This window comes from Oratosquilla oratoria, chromosome 20, assembly GCF_046742065.1.
Source record: "Oratosquilla oratoria isolate Oo_2021 chromosome 20, ASM4674206v1, whole genome shotgun sequence".
NCBI lineage: Eukaryota > Metazoa > Arthropoda > Malacostraca > Stomatopoda > Squillidae > Oratosquilla > Oratosquilla oratoria.
This window is the reverse complement of record NC_134796.1, coordinates 1,115,504-1,132,040: the sequence shown is the minus strand read 5'-3', so window position 1 is coordinate 1,132,040 and position 16,537 is coordinate 1,115,504. Positions and strand designations below refer to the sequence as shown.

Below are 16,537 nucleotides of genomic sequence, written 5' to 3'. Positions count from 1 at the left end.
TCCTATTGTAACAAATATATTTAGTATTTGTCATGTGTTTGGCTGTCTTCCCCTCAACCCTCATACCTAACAGATACAAGACTACAATACATGAATACAAATTACAACCTCTTATTTATCATAATCAAACCGGGCTGCTATTGAAGCATGTCAAATGTCATGGCATACGAGAGCCTAAGTGAAATGGGGAAGGAGGAGAAGCAGGTGGAGGAAATGGAGGGGAACGAGAAGGTGAGGGGGGACAAGGAAGTGGAAGAGGGCGAGACGGAGGAGGAGGCAAAAGAAAATGAGGTGTGGTCTGATGAGGAGGGGGGAGCAAGAAGAGGCAGAGGAAAAAGGGGACGGGAAACTGGAAAGGAAAAAAGGGAGGAAATGATAGTACACATGTAAACAAACACAAAAACAGCCAAATTAATCATATTCAAACCATAGGCATTATGATTCATCGATTAGATGTTAGGCCAACTGAATCTTGAAATTCCAAATTGTGAAAAAAAAGATTGTCATTTTTTGAAAATAAGTATTTGAACTGTGCGCATGCGCGTTTTCACCGCCACCAAATTTGACAGACAACATCGAGTGATCAGTAACAGAATGTTATTCACTTTGTAAATTTATATAAGTTGCCAGTGCGTTCACGAAATGGTGTGTCTTGCATGGTGTGATATATTAGTATGGCGAAATTAAAGATGCTACGGGAATTGTCAACCGTGATTCAATCCTGGGTAAAATGGTAGTATGAAAATTAAGGTTCAACAAATACAAAGATTAACATTCGAGAACTTACCGGTCACTGTTTCCACCAGGTTGGGTTCTCAAACTGTGGAATTTTAAGTTTGAAGATTAAGCTTTGTCTTGAACTTCGAAAACGTAGGTCCCTTGCTAAGACGTTTCTAAATATGAGGTCCGTCTGGAACCAGATCTCTGGGTACTCTGACGCGACGTTAGTTAGTGTGGATTGTATTCGGTGGGACTCTCACGAGTTCGAAAAAGTTCAAAAGGCCACGGGTCAATATTGACTTTTATGTAAATTCTCAAAAGTTCAATCCCCGATCTATCAAATCAAAATTTATTACATAGATTTAACAAGCAAATAAAGAGGAGGGGAGTTAAATCGTATCTTATTTAAAGTTACGATAGGCGCGGTTCGAGGCTTCAGGAAATGTTCCTGATTCGAAAGAGGTAAACAACACTTTGAGGGAAAGTTTCCCGAACGAAGGTAAGCACTAAAAGATTCCCAATAACAATTACCACAGTAGTAGAGCAAAGCAACATAACAATGTTTGGAGTGCTGGACATTCACCTCAATCACACCACATACCTAAGTAAATATGCCTCCACACGAGCAGTATTAATGGCACAAGGAACTGAGTCTGATACATGACTCTACCAATACTACCCTTCCACTGTCAGTTATTTTATGCAAAACTGATGTTTGCGAAATATTATTGATCAAGAAGAGGCCGCTTAATTCTATATTTATTTTCCAAAGGTGACGCGATTGTTTCATAATTTGGAATTCCAAGATTTCGTTGGCCTAACATCTAAACAATGAATCATAATGTCTATGATTTGAATATCTTTATTTGCCTGTTTTGGGTGTTTGTTTACATGTGTACTGTCATTTCCTCCGTCTTTCCCTTTCCAGTTTCCCGTCCCCTTTTTCCTCTCCCTCTTCTTTCTCCTCCTCCTCATCAGACCACACCTCACTTTCTTTTACCTTCTTCTCCCTCTCGCCCTCTTCCACTTCCTTGTCCCCCTTCACCTTCTCGTCCCCCTCCATTTCCTCCACCTGCTCCTCCTCCTCCTTCCCCATTTCACTTCGGCTCCTTCCCCACTTCACACGGCACGATCTGGGCCTGATGCAGACGATGCGTTCGAGCTGTTATGTCCACCCACTAGACCAGTGGTTCCCAAACTATAGGGCGCGCCCCCCAAGGGAGGCGTGAGGAGGGTACAAGGGGGGCGTGAAGTCATCTGTTCAAAAATATTTGTTTAATTAGAATAATAAAATCATTCAAAAAACAAATATCTGCCATTACATACATGCAAAGTATAATTATAGTAGTCACTCCAACCCGTTTTCTATTAAGCTAGTTCTCCTTACATGTTTTGGACACGTCACCGATACCAACCACAATTTGCTAATGTTCAAACTTTTTTTCGCTCCCTTTGAACCAAATGTTTCGTTTTTAGTTACTTAGAAAAATGTCTCTGAAATGTACTATTATTTGTTTGAGTGGCTTTTATTATTAAAATTTAATACAAACAGAAATCTGTTTTCCTGAACAATGCTAAGAAATAAATGCAAGAACCATTTCACATGAACAAAAGAAGGAGTGGGGGCGTGCGGGTCTACTGGAAGCAAAAAGGGGGCGCCAGGTAAGATAGTTTGGGAACCACTGCACTAGACGGACTGTACCTCCATTGCCGCACAGTATCCATGTTGAACTATTTGTCAGAAGAGTAAACAAGGTTAATAAAAAGCTAATGTAGAACTCATATACTGCTTTATGCATTTATATACAAATGTTGTGAGGTTTTGGCGTGATGGACGCAAACACCTGAATCTCTTGAAGAGCTTCGGTGGTTAGACTGTTGGCAGAGCAACGCCCAACTCTTCTCAGTCTCGACACTCACGGATTGCACTGACATACACTTTCCAAACACAAACACAAGGAACGTAACTCCGGATTCGATCTCAGATCGTAACAGCCAGAATACTTATTAATAAAACCATGCGTCCTTTCAAAACTTAATTATAAATATATCAAACATCTCACCACAGTACATTTACGACGAAAAGATCATAGATCCTATTAACGTATGACGATCATGACGCCATCCAGTCCTCCAGCCAATCACTGCGCTCCAGACAAGTAAGGGGGCAGGGCGGTGGCTACGTCTGTGTGAAGTTCATTTGGGAGGATCCATCGACGACATGACGTCAGCAGAGGTGCACCCGAGCAGACCTTTCCTCTAATTGGCCTTGCTGCAGTCCCTCTCGTCTTGCAGTTCCGAAGTCGGGGCCTTGTCGTACTTCGGCGACCTTCTGGCCGGTATCAACCAATGCGAGACCTGGTGGATCAGGGTCTTGTCCGGGGGGTGGGCCCGGTTGCAGCCTGCGGTGGTCGGAGACGGAAACAAGGTGAAGTTATGTCCGGGAACAAGTATGAGGCTCAGAAGTGTTTGAGCAGTTACACAAACGGCTACCGTCAAACGATTTTATTCAGCTGAGGGGAAGGCTCAGGATTAGAGTCTAGAAGCAAGGGTTGTCCACACAAGTGGAGCAAGGGTGGACAAGGATTACAGTAAAGTTTCATCAATCTTGTTCACATCAAACGTTATATAAAAGTCCCAGTAAGTGTTGTTCCACTTCAGTACGAGTCTTTGCCAGGGGGGAGACACCCCAATATCGACTTAAAAAAAAAAAAAAAAAAAACGCAGCGGCTTGCCTCAAGTGACAGGGCTTTGCTCTATTGGGGGTTTCTCACTTCCCACCGCGTGGGAGTGGTATGGTGAGTTTCATTTTTCATATGTGTGGTCTTATGCCCTATTGCAGACATCTACATTGGACCCATGAGAGAGGAAAACCGAGTTTTCTTATCATCGACTTTTTTTTGTGACAAAATTGTTTCATAGAGTAGTATATCCGTCGCTGGAGTACACACACACACACACACACACACACAACACACACACACACACACACACACACACACACACACACACACACACACACACACACACACACACACATGCAATATCAAACTATAATTCAAGAAGTCTAAGATTACCTGTGAAAAGACTGATGATGATGCCAGACACGACGGAGAAGAAGAACCCCACAGGGAGGTACAGTGTGTAGGAGATCGCAAAGATCTTCCACGGGTACTCTATGTCATCCGGGCTGGAAAAAGTACCACACTCTGAAATAACTTGGGTCTTCCTCCTGAGGTCACAGAAAAATGCAGCAACGCACTGAGAGCCATCCACTCTTGTACAAAATCTGATTATTCTAACCTGGAGGGCATTTGCTAAAGAGCGAAGATAAATGAGTCGCTCAAGGGACAGCTTTGGCAAAATGTAAATACAAATAAAAGGAAAATGTAGGAATCTGTGAATATGCGTGACATAGAAAAAAATTAGGTAAGAAGATATTCATCAGATTTTAAGAGAAATTAAAATGTTCTAAAAGAATTTTGTGGATACTTGTCCGAGACCTAACATACCCATGACTTCGAGGATCGTTGCCAGCTCCTATGGTGCTGCGGATATCCTGTCAGTGAAACTCGAGGCAACAATTACTATTAATCTATTCCTAACTATCTCTCCAGTGTTTGAACCGAGTGTTTTAGAAGTCTAAGTATTAATGTAAGACATCTGACTTTACTGAGTTTGGAAATGTATTTTCCCATTTCCGTGCTGTGGGTTTTCTTGCTAAAACTTACTATAATAGCAATCCCCCAACACGAAGAAAAGAGGCAAAATAAAGCCAGGAACAACCAGGAGTGCATGAGTAACAAGTGTTGAATATAGGCAGACTTGTGGTATATTTCCATCTGCTTGCTATGGATAAACATATGTAGAATTAGACAAGACACAAAAAGCGACATGGGAAATTGTAGGCTATCAATTTCTCAAGAAATACATTAAAGAACAATAAAACCAACTACCGAAAGTAAAGGGGTTACTATATGGCACCATAATTTGCATATGCACATGGGAGAGACCACAGTGTACATACATGTAAATAAAAAATAAAATCGAGAATGGGGTTTCCAAAGGTTCATAGACCGGAGAAAGAGTAAGAAAAGTACCATATAGGAGAGCGAAGCAAGTGGTGAGACCCCGTGTTGTTGTTGTTGTTTTTTTTCATCGGTACTTGTTATAGGCCGAATGGTCACCTACCGGATTCATTCTTTGTCATTAGAACTCAACGTGGAACAGTCAAAACACCCGATAGATCTAACAGAGAATAGCAGAGGTCAGACAGAGATCTCCCACTCACCACCTAAGCAACACTTGACAGCCAGGAACCCACCTCAAGCCACAACGCAGTCAAACTTCTCCAGTCACCGGAATCTATTTTTCTGGAGCCTGATAATGAACTTTGTCGGTAAGCACCTGGAACTTACGTCAGTCCGGGGTCCTTGATCGGAATCGTGAGGTTGGCGGGGCATCCGTCAACGCTCGTTGGGAGGAGCTGTGGCACGACGTGGGTGGTCATGGATCCGATGGTGACGCTGAGGGAGGCACTGAGACCGATGAGGAGGCCCAGGCCTGCACTCTGGCCATGGGATAAGACAGTAATAGAAATAATTGAGCACCTAGGTTAAAGGGAAACAGAACCATCCAATGAAATACAAGTGGTTAACCTGTCTATATCACCTGAACCCCTTATTCACTGATTCACTACTGGGCTCAAACATTCAAACAATGCACGCGCCGGCACACTTTACCGCCACAACCTGAGCCTAAAGTCGCACATTCGCGCTCTCCGCCATATCCCTAATGGGAGTGCGCGGTAGTGAGTCGTTCCCGCCTCTGTCTGAACATTATTTCTGTCTGATTCTCACCACTTGACTGTTCGAAGTGTCCGCCATTCTGTGACCTCGCTGTCTCTATTTGCTCTTGTTTGTGACCAAATTCGAAAAACTTCTGTGTGATGTTTGTATTGTGCCAAACATGTTTTACAACCGCTTATTTTTGTATTGATATCTCCTAACACCATAACTCTCACCCATTTCAAACGACTGAATTCTATCAAATATCATGTTACCATAAATATCTCGCTCCTCTCTCTTGCTTGCACAGCATTCACACTCAAATTGATCACTTTCACGTGAATTATGTTATCATTTATTCCTTTGTGCCCGCAGAACCATTCCCACAACATTCTCAATATTCAGTACAACCACACCTCCTCTTATCTCACACTCACCCTTACCTTACACTTTTGTTTTACCCATAACTACGATAGCCAAGCTAAATTGATATCAATAATAACAGTAATTGTAACAATAGTAGGGGCAAGACAATGAAAACAATGAAATGATAATTTAGCTATTGTAATAATGGTGTTATTGGGTAATAAGTACAATAATAGCATTTACAACTCTGTCCCTGTCTCTTAAGAAATGAAAAGACAGATGGGATCTCACCGTTGCATCCACGAAGGGTAGGAAGAGCGCCATGATGAAGAGACCCAGAAGTGGTCCCGCCACTGCCGCATTGACGGCGTATGACGCCTGAAGAACTCCACCGAGGCTCCCTGCCATGAAGGACAGCCCCACGCACAACACCCCGAATCCCGTGGCTGTCACAGCGGGTCATGAAATAGAAAGACCTCAGAAGTCTGGGTATCCTGACCCTTACTTTCCTCACACATATTCATCAGCAACTCCTTCTTGCTCTCGCAAATCATGTTCACTTTTTTTTATGTACCTTAAATGGATCAATAACTATCAGTGTGATAAAAAGATTATGCAGCAGATCATAAAGAAAAGCTCTAAACCCGATGGAAATAAACCACTTTACCTACCAGACTAAGAATACGTCTTCCACATAAAGAGAGAAAGAAAAAAAAAACGCTACCGGTCAAACTGCCAATAATGGGAAAAAACACGTCATATATAGATATAACCTTCAGCCTATGTTATTATGATGACAATCAAGTTGCCACGTCAGATCTCCATCCATTTATCCGCAGGAGCCCCTAAGTATCAGCATAGAACAGCCCACAAGGCAACTCTAAAAATAGAATTTCTAGTGGAAAAGTGCTACTCAGAACATATAAAAGATTCGATAATTCCTGGTACTAATTCTAGTACCCAGGAATAGGCCGACTGGATACTACAGCCTCTTTTCTACAAATCCCAAGAAGTTTCGCGACTGCCGGATTTTAGATATTTGAATGACATCGCTGCCACTTGCGATTCTTTCCATAATGGTTACAACGGTGAAGTGAAAAAAAAGCTTCTGTGCTGCCACCCTCTCTGGTGACGATGGGATTCGTAGTAAACAGGCTTCAGGGCTGAAGTGTTCAGTCGGTCTATTCCTGGGTACTAGAATTGTTATCGGGTTATCGAGCCTTTTACGCTAAGTAACAAAGTGGTAGCACGTAAAACTCAAGCTTGGGATCTTCGTTCGAAATTTTGCGATGACCGGGTTTGATTATTTGAATTACATCAGTGTCACTAACGATTTGTTTCATGATATATATACATGTGTGTGTGTGTGTGTGTGTGTGTGTGTGTGTGTGTGTGTGTGTGTGTGTGTGTGTGTGTGTATGTGTGCGTGTGTGTGTGTGTGTGTGTGTATTCACCTCGGATCTGCTGCAGCCTCTGTAGAGACAGCCAGACACCACCCTACGGCAGCGAACTCAGAGCTCATTATTTGCCGATCTATGGGTAGGTCTGAGACCACTCACACACCACACACCGGGACAGCAAGGTCACAACTCCTTGACTAACATCCCGTACCTACTCACTGCTAGGTGAACAGGGGTTACACGTGGAAGGAGACAAGCCCAAATTATCTCCGCCCGGCCGGGCGCGCGCGCGCGCGTGTGTGTGTGTGTGTGTGTGTGTGTGTGTGTGTGTGTGTGTGTGTGTGTGTGTACATATTTACATATATATACATATACATATATACATATGCATACACATGCACATATACATATACATGTACATATACATATACATATACATATACATATACATATACATATACATATACATATACATATACACAAATGGACGTACGCAGAGAGGATACAACATTGATATAGCAGGATACAAATGCAGTATGGTGCATTTCTAACGTGAGACCATGGTTGCCCATCTCATTTGCACTTGGGTGTTCAAGAAGGACATTTCTTCTTGTGTTGAAATAGGATTATAACCCTTCTTGAAAAACGTAGTGAACAAAGAATGTTACGGAAGAAGCAATAACAACATGGGAGGAGTATAACGAGACGTACGCTTTTCCACATCAAACAGAACTGACATGACCGCGTTATGGCGACGCTGCTACTGACCGATGGACTTGCTGACGCAGGTCTGTCCTCTTGAGGAAATGTTCTTGAAGCGCTCCATCGGGGAGAATAAGTCCTCCCATAACACGGCGGCCAGGCTGTTGAGTCCAGACGAAAGCGAGCTGTAGATTTAAAATGATAATGACAAAAAAGAAGAAATGCACGATGATTAGTTTACCAGGAACAGCCTGGCAGCAACTAATGAGAGATTGCCAAAACCATTTCTATGTGTGTGTATGTGTGTGTGTGTGTGTGTGTGTGTGTGTGTGTGTGTGTGTGTGTGTGTGTGTGTGTGTGTGTGTGTGTGTGTGTGTGTGTGTGTGTGTATACACACACACATATATATATATATATATATATATGTGTGTGTGTGTGTGTGTGTGTGTGTGTGTGTGTGTGTGTGTGTGTGTGTGTGTGTGTGTGTGTGTGTGTATACATATACAAACGCGATGCGGTCCACTAGCTAGAGGCAGAGTACTCCCCAGAGCACGACGGCAGACAATTTGCGCGCAATACGCTTGCGTACCCATAAGTAGCGATCCACCAACGGCCAATCAACATGCAGAACGCGACCTGACCCGGATATATAAAGGCCGACGGAACCCGTCAGAAGTAGTCAACGCCCGGTGGCAAAAGCCCTCATTTATACACTACTACCTTTTCATTTTCTTACAGACCTTCTTCCCCTCCCACAAAAACCGATCCCGCGCGAGCGGGTGCTCTTACCTAGCAAGTCGCAAGTCGCAAGTCAACGCACATATCTACACTCGCTGGCTCAGCAGAAGTCGGATGTCGCCCTTCGCTTTAGCTCTCTCAGCCAACGCCCATAAATCTTCGCCGGCCGGTAGTGGAGAGGAGATTTTATTTGTCCTTTAGTCTCCTCTGCTGCCAACCGGTCCGCCACACGCCTGGCCTCTTCGCTGACGCTGGCGAGGGGGTTTACACTTTTGACAAATACACATGTTTCCCGAGTCATGTAATTCTCTGTTTTCAGACTTGTGCTCGGAAGAAAAGAGACACACAAGTCAGCACTCGCCCGCCTGCCTCCCCACCCCCCGCACTGCTATCAGATCCACTTTCTTGACTACGCTTCGGATATCGCCCATTGTTTCGCTAGAGGCCAATCGCCCATCCCCTCGCTAGTGACCAAGCGCCCATTGCCTAGCTTGGGATTAATCAGTAACGCTACACACGGAAAGTAAACCCTACTCACTTCTCGTAAGATACATACACACACCTCTCACGAACATAACCACGCCCCGCGCACAAACATCTACACGTACTTTTTTCTTCGACTGAAATTCGCTTCCTTTCTAGCTTTCTCTTATACTACATCTTCTCATTCTAGTTTACCTTCCACTAAAGTTTTTTTTTTCGTTTTTTTCAACATATCTTTACAACTACGCCTCCTACCATTTGCTTAACTTTTGGTGATTCTAATCGCAAGCGTCGGCGCCGCCGTCCAAGGTCCCTGCCGTTTCTCCCGAGCCACCACAATCAATTGCCCCTAGTTTATCGCCCATGCAAAAAGCGCTTATTGGCAATAGCCCTCTTTTATACACTACTATCTCTTAATTTTCTTACAGACCTCTCTTCCCCTCCCACAAAAACCGATCCCACGCGAGCGGTAGCCCATAGCCCATAGTCAACGCCTCGGAGCCCGTCTCGTCGCCACGGAACCCAAAGGAGAACATATCTCCACATTTCTCCAGGCAACGCCTCGAAACCCGTCGGAGAACATCTTTCCACCTCTCTCTAGTCAACGCCTCGGAACCAGACGAAGAGCATCATCACCTCTCCCAGTAGCCGTTTCTCTCGCCACCTCCCCGGAGCTGCAGTTATCGCCTAAAATCTCTCTCTACCTTCCCCAGCTGCTGACGCATGGATCGAGCCAAGCAGTCTCCTCCGTAACCGAAGCTACCAGTCTCTCCCTCCGCACCCGGAGCTACCAGTCGTTTTCCTTCACGTAGTCTTCTCTGCACCCAACCCCTAGTGAATCGCCACATTCAAGTCGCGGTCCCGTAGCAAATTTAAATTAAAAGGGGTGACTGAGTCAACTCACACACCACCTGATTACACACGAACGTTTCTTTTTCGTCTTTACACCTCATTGTCTCAATATCTAGATTTGGGTGTGAGGGGTTGATTTTCCATCGGCAGTCCACCCTCTTCAGAAAAAAAAATACTAGATTACCGTTATGGTCACAGGTTCTCTCTCTCTCTCTCTCTCTCTCTCTCTCTCTCTCTCTCTCTCTCTCTCTCTCTCTCTCTCTCTCTCTCTCTCTCTCTCTCTCTCTCTCTCTCTGTCTGAATGTGTGTATGTGTGCGTGTATGTGTGTGTTTGTGTGGGTGGGTGTGTGGGTGTCTGTTGTGGTTCCCTGGGTCGTTTTTTTCTACACCCATCCTCTCTCTAAAACATGCATTTTTTTTTATCCACCGTCTATTGCCATTTCTTTTCTTCCCACACCACGTAATCATATTCCCCAAATAACCCATCGCTGCCATTTCCTTCCTTCTTCTATAGAGCTGACCCAAGATTCTACAATACACTTCCGTAAAGCGCCATGGTTGCTACATTTCTATTCCTCCGTTCACATCATGGGTGTTGTTATTAACATTATTACCCTTAAGATCGTTGTGATAGTGATTAACAAGATTATTGGTATCATTACTATACCCATTACTGTCATTGGCGGCACTGACGTTTGTGACTCAGTGAATAGCTCGACCTGCCTGAGAGCTCCCGAGAAGAGGCAGGCCACGAAGAGCCCCGCGAATCCTGGGAAGTCCCGCAGGCGCTCCACGACGTAGAAGGGCAGGATCTGGTCCTTCTTCTGGATGAGTCCCGCCGCCAGGGGGTCACAGTCCTTGTACACCGTCAAGAGCACCAGACCTGCATTTCAGTAAGGGAAAGACAACTCGGAGGTCAGCGTCTGGTGAACACATTTTCCCCTTATAATGCACATCCAGTATGTGTTCCTATCTGTTTTTATGTATCTATTTATTTATCATTCATTGATTTATCCATTTTTGAGAGGGGGGTTGCTGGTTGGCAGAGTGAGACAGGGACAGAAGTGACTTACCGGTGAAGAAGGCAGTGACGATGAGAATGATGGACATGGGGACGTTGGAGGCCAGTGCCCTGCGTTGAGGAGAAATAAAGTAGGTTTATAATTATTCTTATTATATCCCTGCCGCTACCTTCAAAACCCTTTGGCACACTCCCCTCTATCTGGAGATACAGCCCTGAGGAGCTGGTGTTCGGTTTCCAGACTGAGCCCAAGCTGTCTTTCAGCTTCTTCTATATTTCCTCCACCTCTTTACACAAGGAGAGCTGGCAACCGGAGAGTGTTCTCCTTATACTACCACTATAGTCCGATGACATCGAACTGCCCCATACTGATGCAACGCGAACAGTAGTCCAAAGTTTCTTCCAAGAGAGATCTATGGGAGTGCCCAAGGATCGCCGCCAGCCGCTGTAGACCTGCGGGTTTCCAACCAGTGAAAATCGGGTTAGGAACTAGTATCATTGTGCATGTCTGTTTGTTTACTTCGGCGTTTTTCTGAGCGGTAGTGGTGTTCAGGAAGTCAGGGTCACCGTTTGCGGAGTCGAGCATGTTCTTGCAACCCTTCCATGCATTTTTGGTGCGTGAGACGCGGACCCCCTCCGCTAGCCCCAAGTTCTACCTCAGAAGAGGATGTGCCGAACCAGAGCTTGTTCTCGAGCCCTCAAGTTCTAGGACGGTAACCCGACGGGCCTGAGTGACCAGAGTCCACGCTTGGTCAGTGGCCTCATCATTTGGGATTGTTGGGAGAGCCTAACGGAACATGAGTCCCTCCTCACCGACGTGTGCCCATCTTTGAACCGGGTTGTACAATTTGTGCGATAACCATGGTATCGTCGTCGAAAGCCCGCAGAATCTTCCGAATTGTCTCCATTTGGTTGTCGTCAAGTTTCTGGTAAAAATTTATGCGATATTCAATCCGTTTCGTCGTTTCGCGTAAAGTTAGAATCCAACAAACACCAAGATCTATCCCCTCCCTCACAGGCAGATTGTCAGTGACTGACACTCACTGTATAGGAGGAAATTATGGTACATGCGCACAAGGGTGCCCTACATCTCTCCACAAAAGAATACTACCTGTGCTAAATTTCTTTCCTCAGGGAAAATTGAAGTCGGGTACATTCTGAATAATGTGATATACCACTAATACTACTAACACACACACACACACACACACACACACACCACATGGTGCAGTGGTTAGAGTTCCCGCCCACCACTACGGCGGTCCGGGTTCAAATCCAGCCCAGGTCTGAAATAATTTTAGTATTGGTAGGCTGGGAGTCACAGCATTACCCATAGATCGGTCATATATAAGCTCTGAGCTCTCTTCCAGGAGGGAAATAGCTGACGATCACGAGTCTAACGCGTGATCCAAGACTATGGTGAATCACACACACACACACACACACACACACACACACACACACAAACACAAACACACACACATCTTCCATACGTATATACACAATAATAACATGCTCACATATAGGCTTCCCTGAGGCGCGGGAGGCTGTTGTACCGCTGGATCATGGTCTGGTGGCATCCGTAGGCCGTCATGACGCCCAAGAAAGACGTTAGGAACAGGTTACAGACTGTGTGGCGTTCGTACAAGGAGAAGGGGTATCTGCGGAAAGAAAAGAATGGTCTTCGCGTTAGTCTCTCTCGATTTCTTCGAACCTGTGCTCGTGCGCGCACACATACACATACACCCATTCGCTTGATGTCTTTAAGTCCAAAATCTGCTACTTGTTGGATAATCAAAATAATCAAGTTAATTTCTGAATGTAATTATCTGGCCCTAGTTAGAACAAAAGTTATAAAACATGGTAACTTACGCCCCCCCCCCACTCTTCCCCCTTCAGGATCCAGGTTGATTTAGGGAAGCCGACTAATGACTAAGACACAGGTGAACACTCTGTGGCTAATATGATCACCATTGTTTGATGCATTTGGATTGTCCGAAACTACAACGTGATCCTTCTGCTCGTGAATTTTGCCTCATGTGCGAATTCGAATTTGCGTGAAAATTGAACGCTTTGGGACCTTGTATGTTGTATCACACCTGTCATGGGTATCCCACTGTGGTCTATGGTAAGTTAGAATTATGCAAATATATCTTCAGTGTTGAGTATTGAATACATTTCTGTGTACAACAGTTCTTTAATGATAAGAGTGATATTATGTAAAGAAAATTATCTAGATCCATAACACAATGGATGATGTATTTATACAGTTCCCATGAATTATGAGTCAGGATTGGACATGCACAACTGAGTATGGGTGCTGTTCTGCCACATCCTCCTTTCTTCACGTGTCGCAAAGACGCCTCTGATCAGTCACAGAGTCACACACCAGAGGACCTACTTAAAGTCTTGGCCAGTTCGACTGAGTTCGACGCTCGTTCTCCACACGTTTGCTGGACCTCCAACGTCGATGGTACCCTTGATGATGATGGCTACCATTCCCAAGAGCAACACAGACAACTGCAGCATATCCGTCCAGACCACTGCGCGCATGCCGCCCTGATCGAAGGAGAGAATAATACACTATTATGATTATGACCTGGGACACCTTTTCTGTTCATCAACTTCCTTGCAATAATGGTGATTGTTGTATCATCACTGACATGCACCAGATCAACAGCATCTAGATTCTAGAGAGCATATTCATATAATCACGACTATATTCAGAGGATGAAACAAAACTGAATGGCGTTTGTACCTGTTTACCCAAGTACACCAAATCTTAATTACAATGGATTGCAATTGAGGAGCTTGTCAAAAGGAGGAAGCAGAACAATAAAAGAAGCAAGTAGACAAACAAACCACCAAGATAAACAAACCAACAAGCAAGCAGGGCGAAGCAACAACTATTCGACCATTTGTAGCAGATCACATCTAATTTTCTGGTTACGGTTCTACGACAGATCCCTGTGACTTACCAGAGCGGTGTAGACCGTGCCAATGACTCCCACGAGGACGATGGAGGCCCACACAGGGAACCCCATGACGGAGGCGAGGGCGAGTGCTGGGGCGTAGATGACCACGGCGAGGTACAAGACGATCTGGACCACAAAGGTCCCTCCTCCAAAGAGCCGGATGGCCCTCGAACGGAATCGCATCTCGAGATACTGCACGCGAGGAGGAAGTAGATCATTATTCACAGCGTCATCGATATAACTGAAACTATCCTATAGTGCGTTGGCTTATATCACTACACCTATTCTTTACTCATTCATTTGTTTATTCACTGCCTAAGAATCGTGCAACCGATAATTTAAGGGTTTTGTTTGAAGCCCACAGGCTAGGGTCACGCGGCATTCTTTTATGATAAGAGAGCAATCTCTGTTAAGAGTTCTCATCACTTTTAACTTCTAATGTCCCTCTGTTCAATTAGCCTCCTTAAGGCTATTACTTTAATTCCTCTATGATTCCGCCTCTTAGGTGTGGTATTGTCAACAAAGACAGAGGAACTGATTATTGACGACAAAATAGTATATAACCATGTGATTCTGTGTCCATAAGCCTCCTTTTCTATATCTGGCATCTTCACTCGGTCACACTTCACTGTCTTAAATTCTTACCGTACACAGAGACAGAGTCAATAGTAAAGACGTGATTAGAGAACCCCGAGCGTCTCGACTCTTTCCCCAAGTTGCATCTCAGTGAGATCACGCACGCTCTCTGCAATGTTTCCTCCACCTACCTCATAGACCGAGACGAGTCTGAGCTTGTAGAAGACCGGGAGGAATGTGACGGCCACGATGGGTTTGGCCACTTGTCCCGCCAGAACGACAAGATACATCATCCCGTGGTAGTAGGCCTCGGCTGGACCTCCTGTAAATAGGACAGACCCTCGTCATTAAGCCACGAAGGCAGAAAAGTTTATCCCTAAAATCAATTGCTTTGATGACGGTGTTGACCAAGGGAAAGAACAATCATTGCGCAGACACATTGACGCCTTCCCCCACGGTGACATCCTTTTATATAGGTTTTGTTGTGCCAAGTACTGGTCGGTTATATTCGGATGGGAGGCATACTGGGCCCAACACGAGGTCTCGTTCGATAAAGACCCCGTTTTGGTCCAAGCCTGCTCCTTAGAAAAATCAGGTCGTCTGGAATGAGTCACAAGGAAGATCTAAATAAAGGCACTTCACTGTATTGGAGGAGATCGAAATGTCTGGGCATGCCTGCCTCTGCCTACCTTACCCAGAACTAGGATGGCGGAGATGTAGGTGGCGAGCATCGACATAGAGACGGGGAACCAGGACAAGTTGTAGCTTCCCATCAGGAACTCGGCGTTGTCCCTGTTGCGAACTCGGAAGGCATGGTACAGCCCGATGAAGAGAGAAAAGAACAGAACCCCACCGAAGACGACGTAGTCCACAGCTGTGAAAGTCGGCGAAGTATCCGTCATTTTGTCTCTGCAGGTGGGTTTCTTTCACCTATCCAGGAGGGAAAGCCAAAGGTCTCTTTCTCCTTCGTAGAGTTTTTCCTTACAAAGTTCTTCAACTTCCCAAGCTCGAGTGCCAAGCAAGGTGTGGCCTTATGAGCACCGCACATACGTGTTGACGGGTCTAGGTCCACAGAAACTATATGGAACTTCTTGGGCCAAAACGTTATCTCTTTAGTACGCATGCGCCTCTGCGCATCAGCACGGGTGGGCGTTCAACTCGCTCTTAAACTAGTCTCGCGCTTTACTGAATTATAGGTAACACGGCAGTGCGATAAGAAGCGCTGGTGAACAGTCGTTTTATCTATATATCCTTTAAGAAATATTACAGCTTCAAGGCATGACATATTTAGAATATTGCAGCCATAAACCTGCATAATTTCGTTAGGATACATGTCGCTTTCCTTTGTACATCATCATTCAAAAAATTGCCGATGGCCTTGTAGCGTCACTTTATGGTAATAGGTAACGTAGTAAAAGTTACCTGTTATATCATCTGTTGGAAAGAGAGGTTACAAAATTTTGGTCCAATATTACATGTATGTAGCTCTTTTTTATAGCATTTATTATTATTATTATTGTTTTTGCGATGGTTGAGGTTCTTTTGTATGTGGCCCTCGAAGTTGAAGTCTCACGTTACACTCCTGGACAAAGCCCTGAAACATCCTTAAGATTTTGTTATAGAAATATAGTTGTCATTGTTGATTACTTTACGCGTCTTATTATAAAGTGTTTACCTCATGGGTAGTTATACTTTCTTGTACACAAAAATATATTGACTTCTTGGGTCTCCTGTCGACATATTTTGTCGCTGTAATTCATTGCAAAGGCTTTATCTACAGAGTAAGTCTTGGGTAGGTCAGGACTTTTGACCACGAATTATACAGTGTGAAACATAAGTTTGCTTCTCTCCTCAGGTCCTTCCCTACCTTGACATAACCTTACTCCAAGACCGTGAAACACCACGTAGTGCACTGCA

At 44.6% G+C, this 16,537-nt stretch overlaps 2 protein-coding genes across 2 annotated transcripts; both read right to left on the bottom strand.

Annotated features, from left to right (window-relative positions):
• Positions 1–2,617: 2,617 nt before the first annotated feature.
• LOC143036023 (sodium-dependent multivitamin transporter-like) lies at positions 2,618–9,014 on the bottom strand. The gene is made up of 6 exons (XM_076203280.1): positions 8,932–9,014; positions 8,042–8,160; positions 6,165–6,319; positions 5,139–5,290; positions 3,798–3,910; positions 2,618–3,122 (listed from the first exon to the last, which is right to left on the bottom strand). Exons 1-6 carry the CDS (start codon positions 9,012–9,014, stop codon positions 2,980–2,982), a joined length of 765 nt encoding a protein of 254 aa, XP_076059395.1. The 3' UTR covers positions 2,618–2,979.
• A 1,338-nt stretch (positions 9,015–10,352) lies between these two features.
• LOC143036041 (sodium-coupled monocarboxylate transporter 2-like) lies at positions 10,353–15,683 on the bottom strand. The gene is made up of 7 exons (XM_076203296.1): positions 15,315–15,683; positions 14,812–14,942; positions 14,048–14,236; positions 13,471–13,628; positions 12,590–12,730; positions 11,122–11,180; positions 10,353–10,931 (listed from the first exon to the last, which is right to left on the bottom strand). Exons 1-7 carry the CDS (start codon positions 15,520–15,522, stop codon positions 10,630–10,632), a joined length of 1,188 nt encoding a protein of 395 aa, XP_076059411.1. The 5' UTR covers positions 15,523–15,683; the 3' UTR covers positions 10,353–10,629.
• Positions 15,684–16,537: the final 854 nt, after the last annotated feature.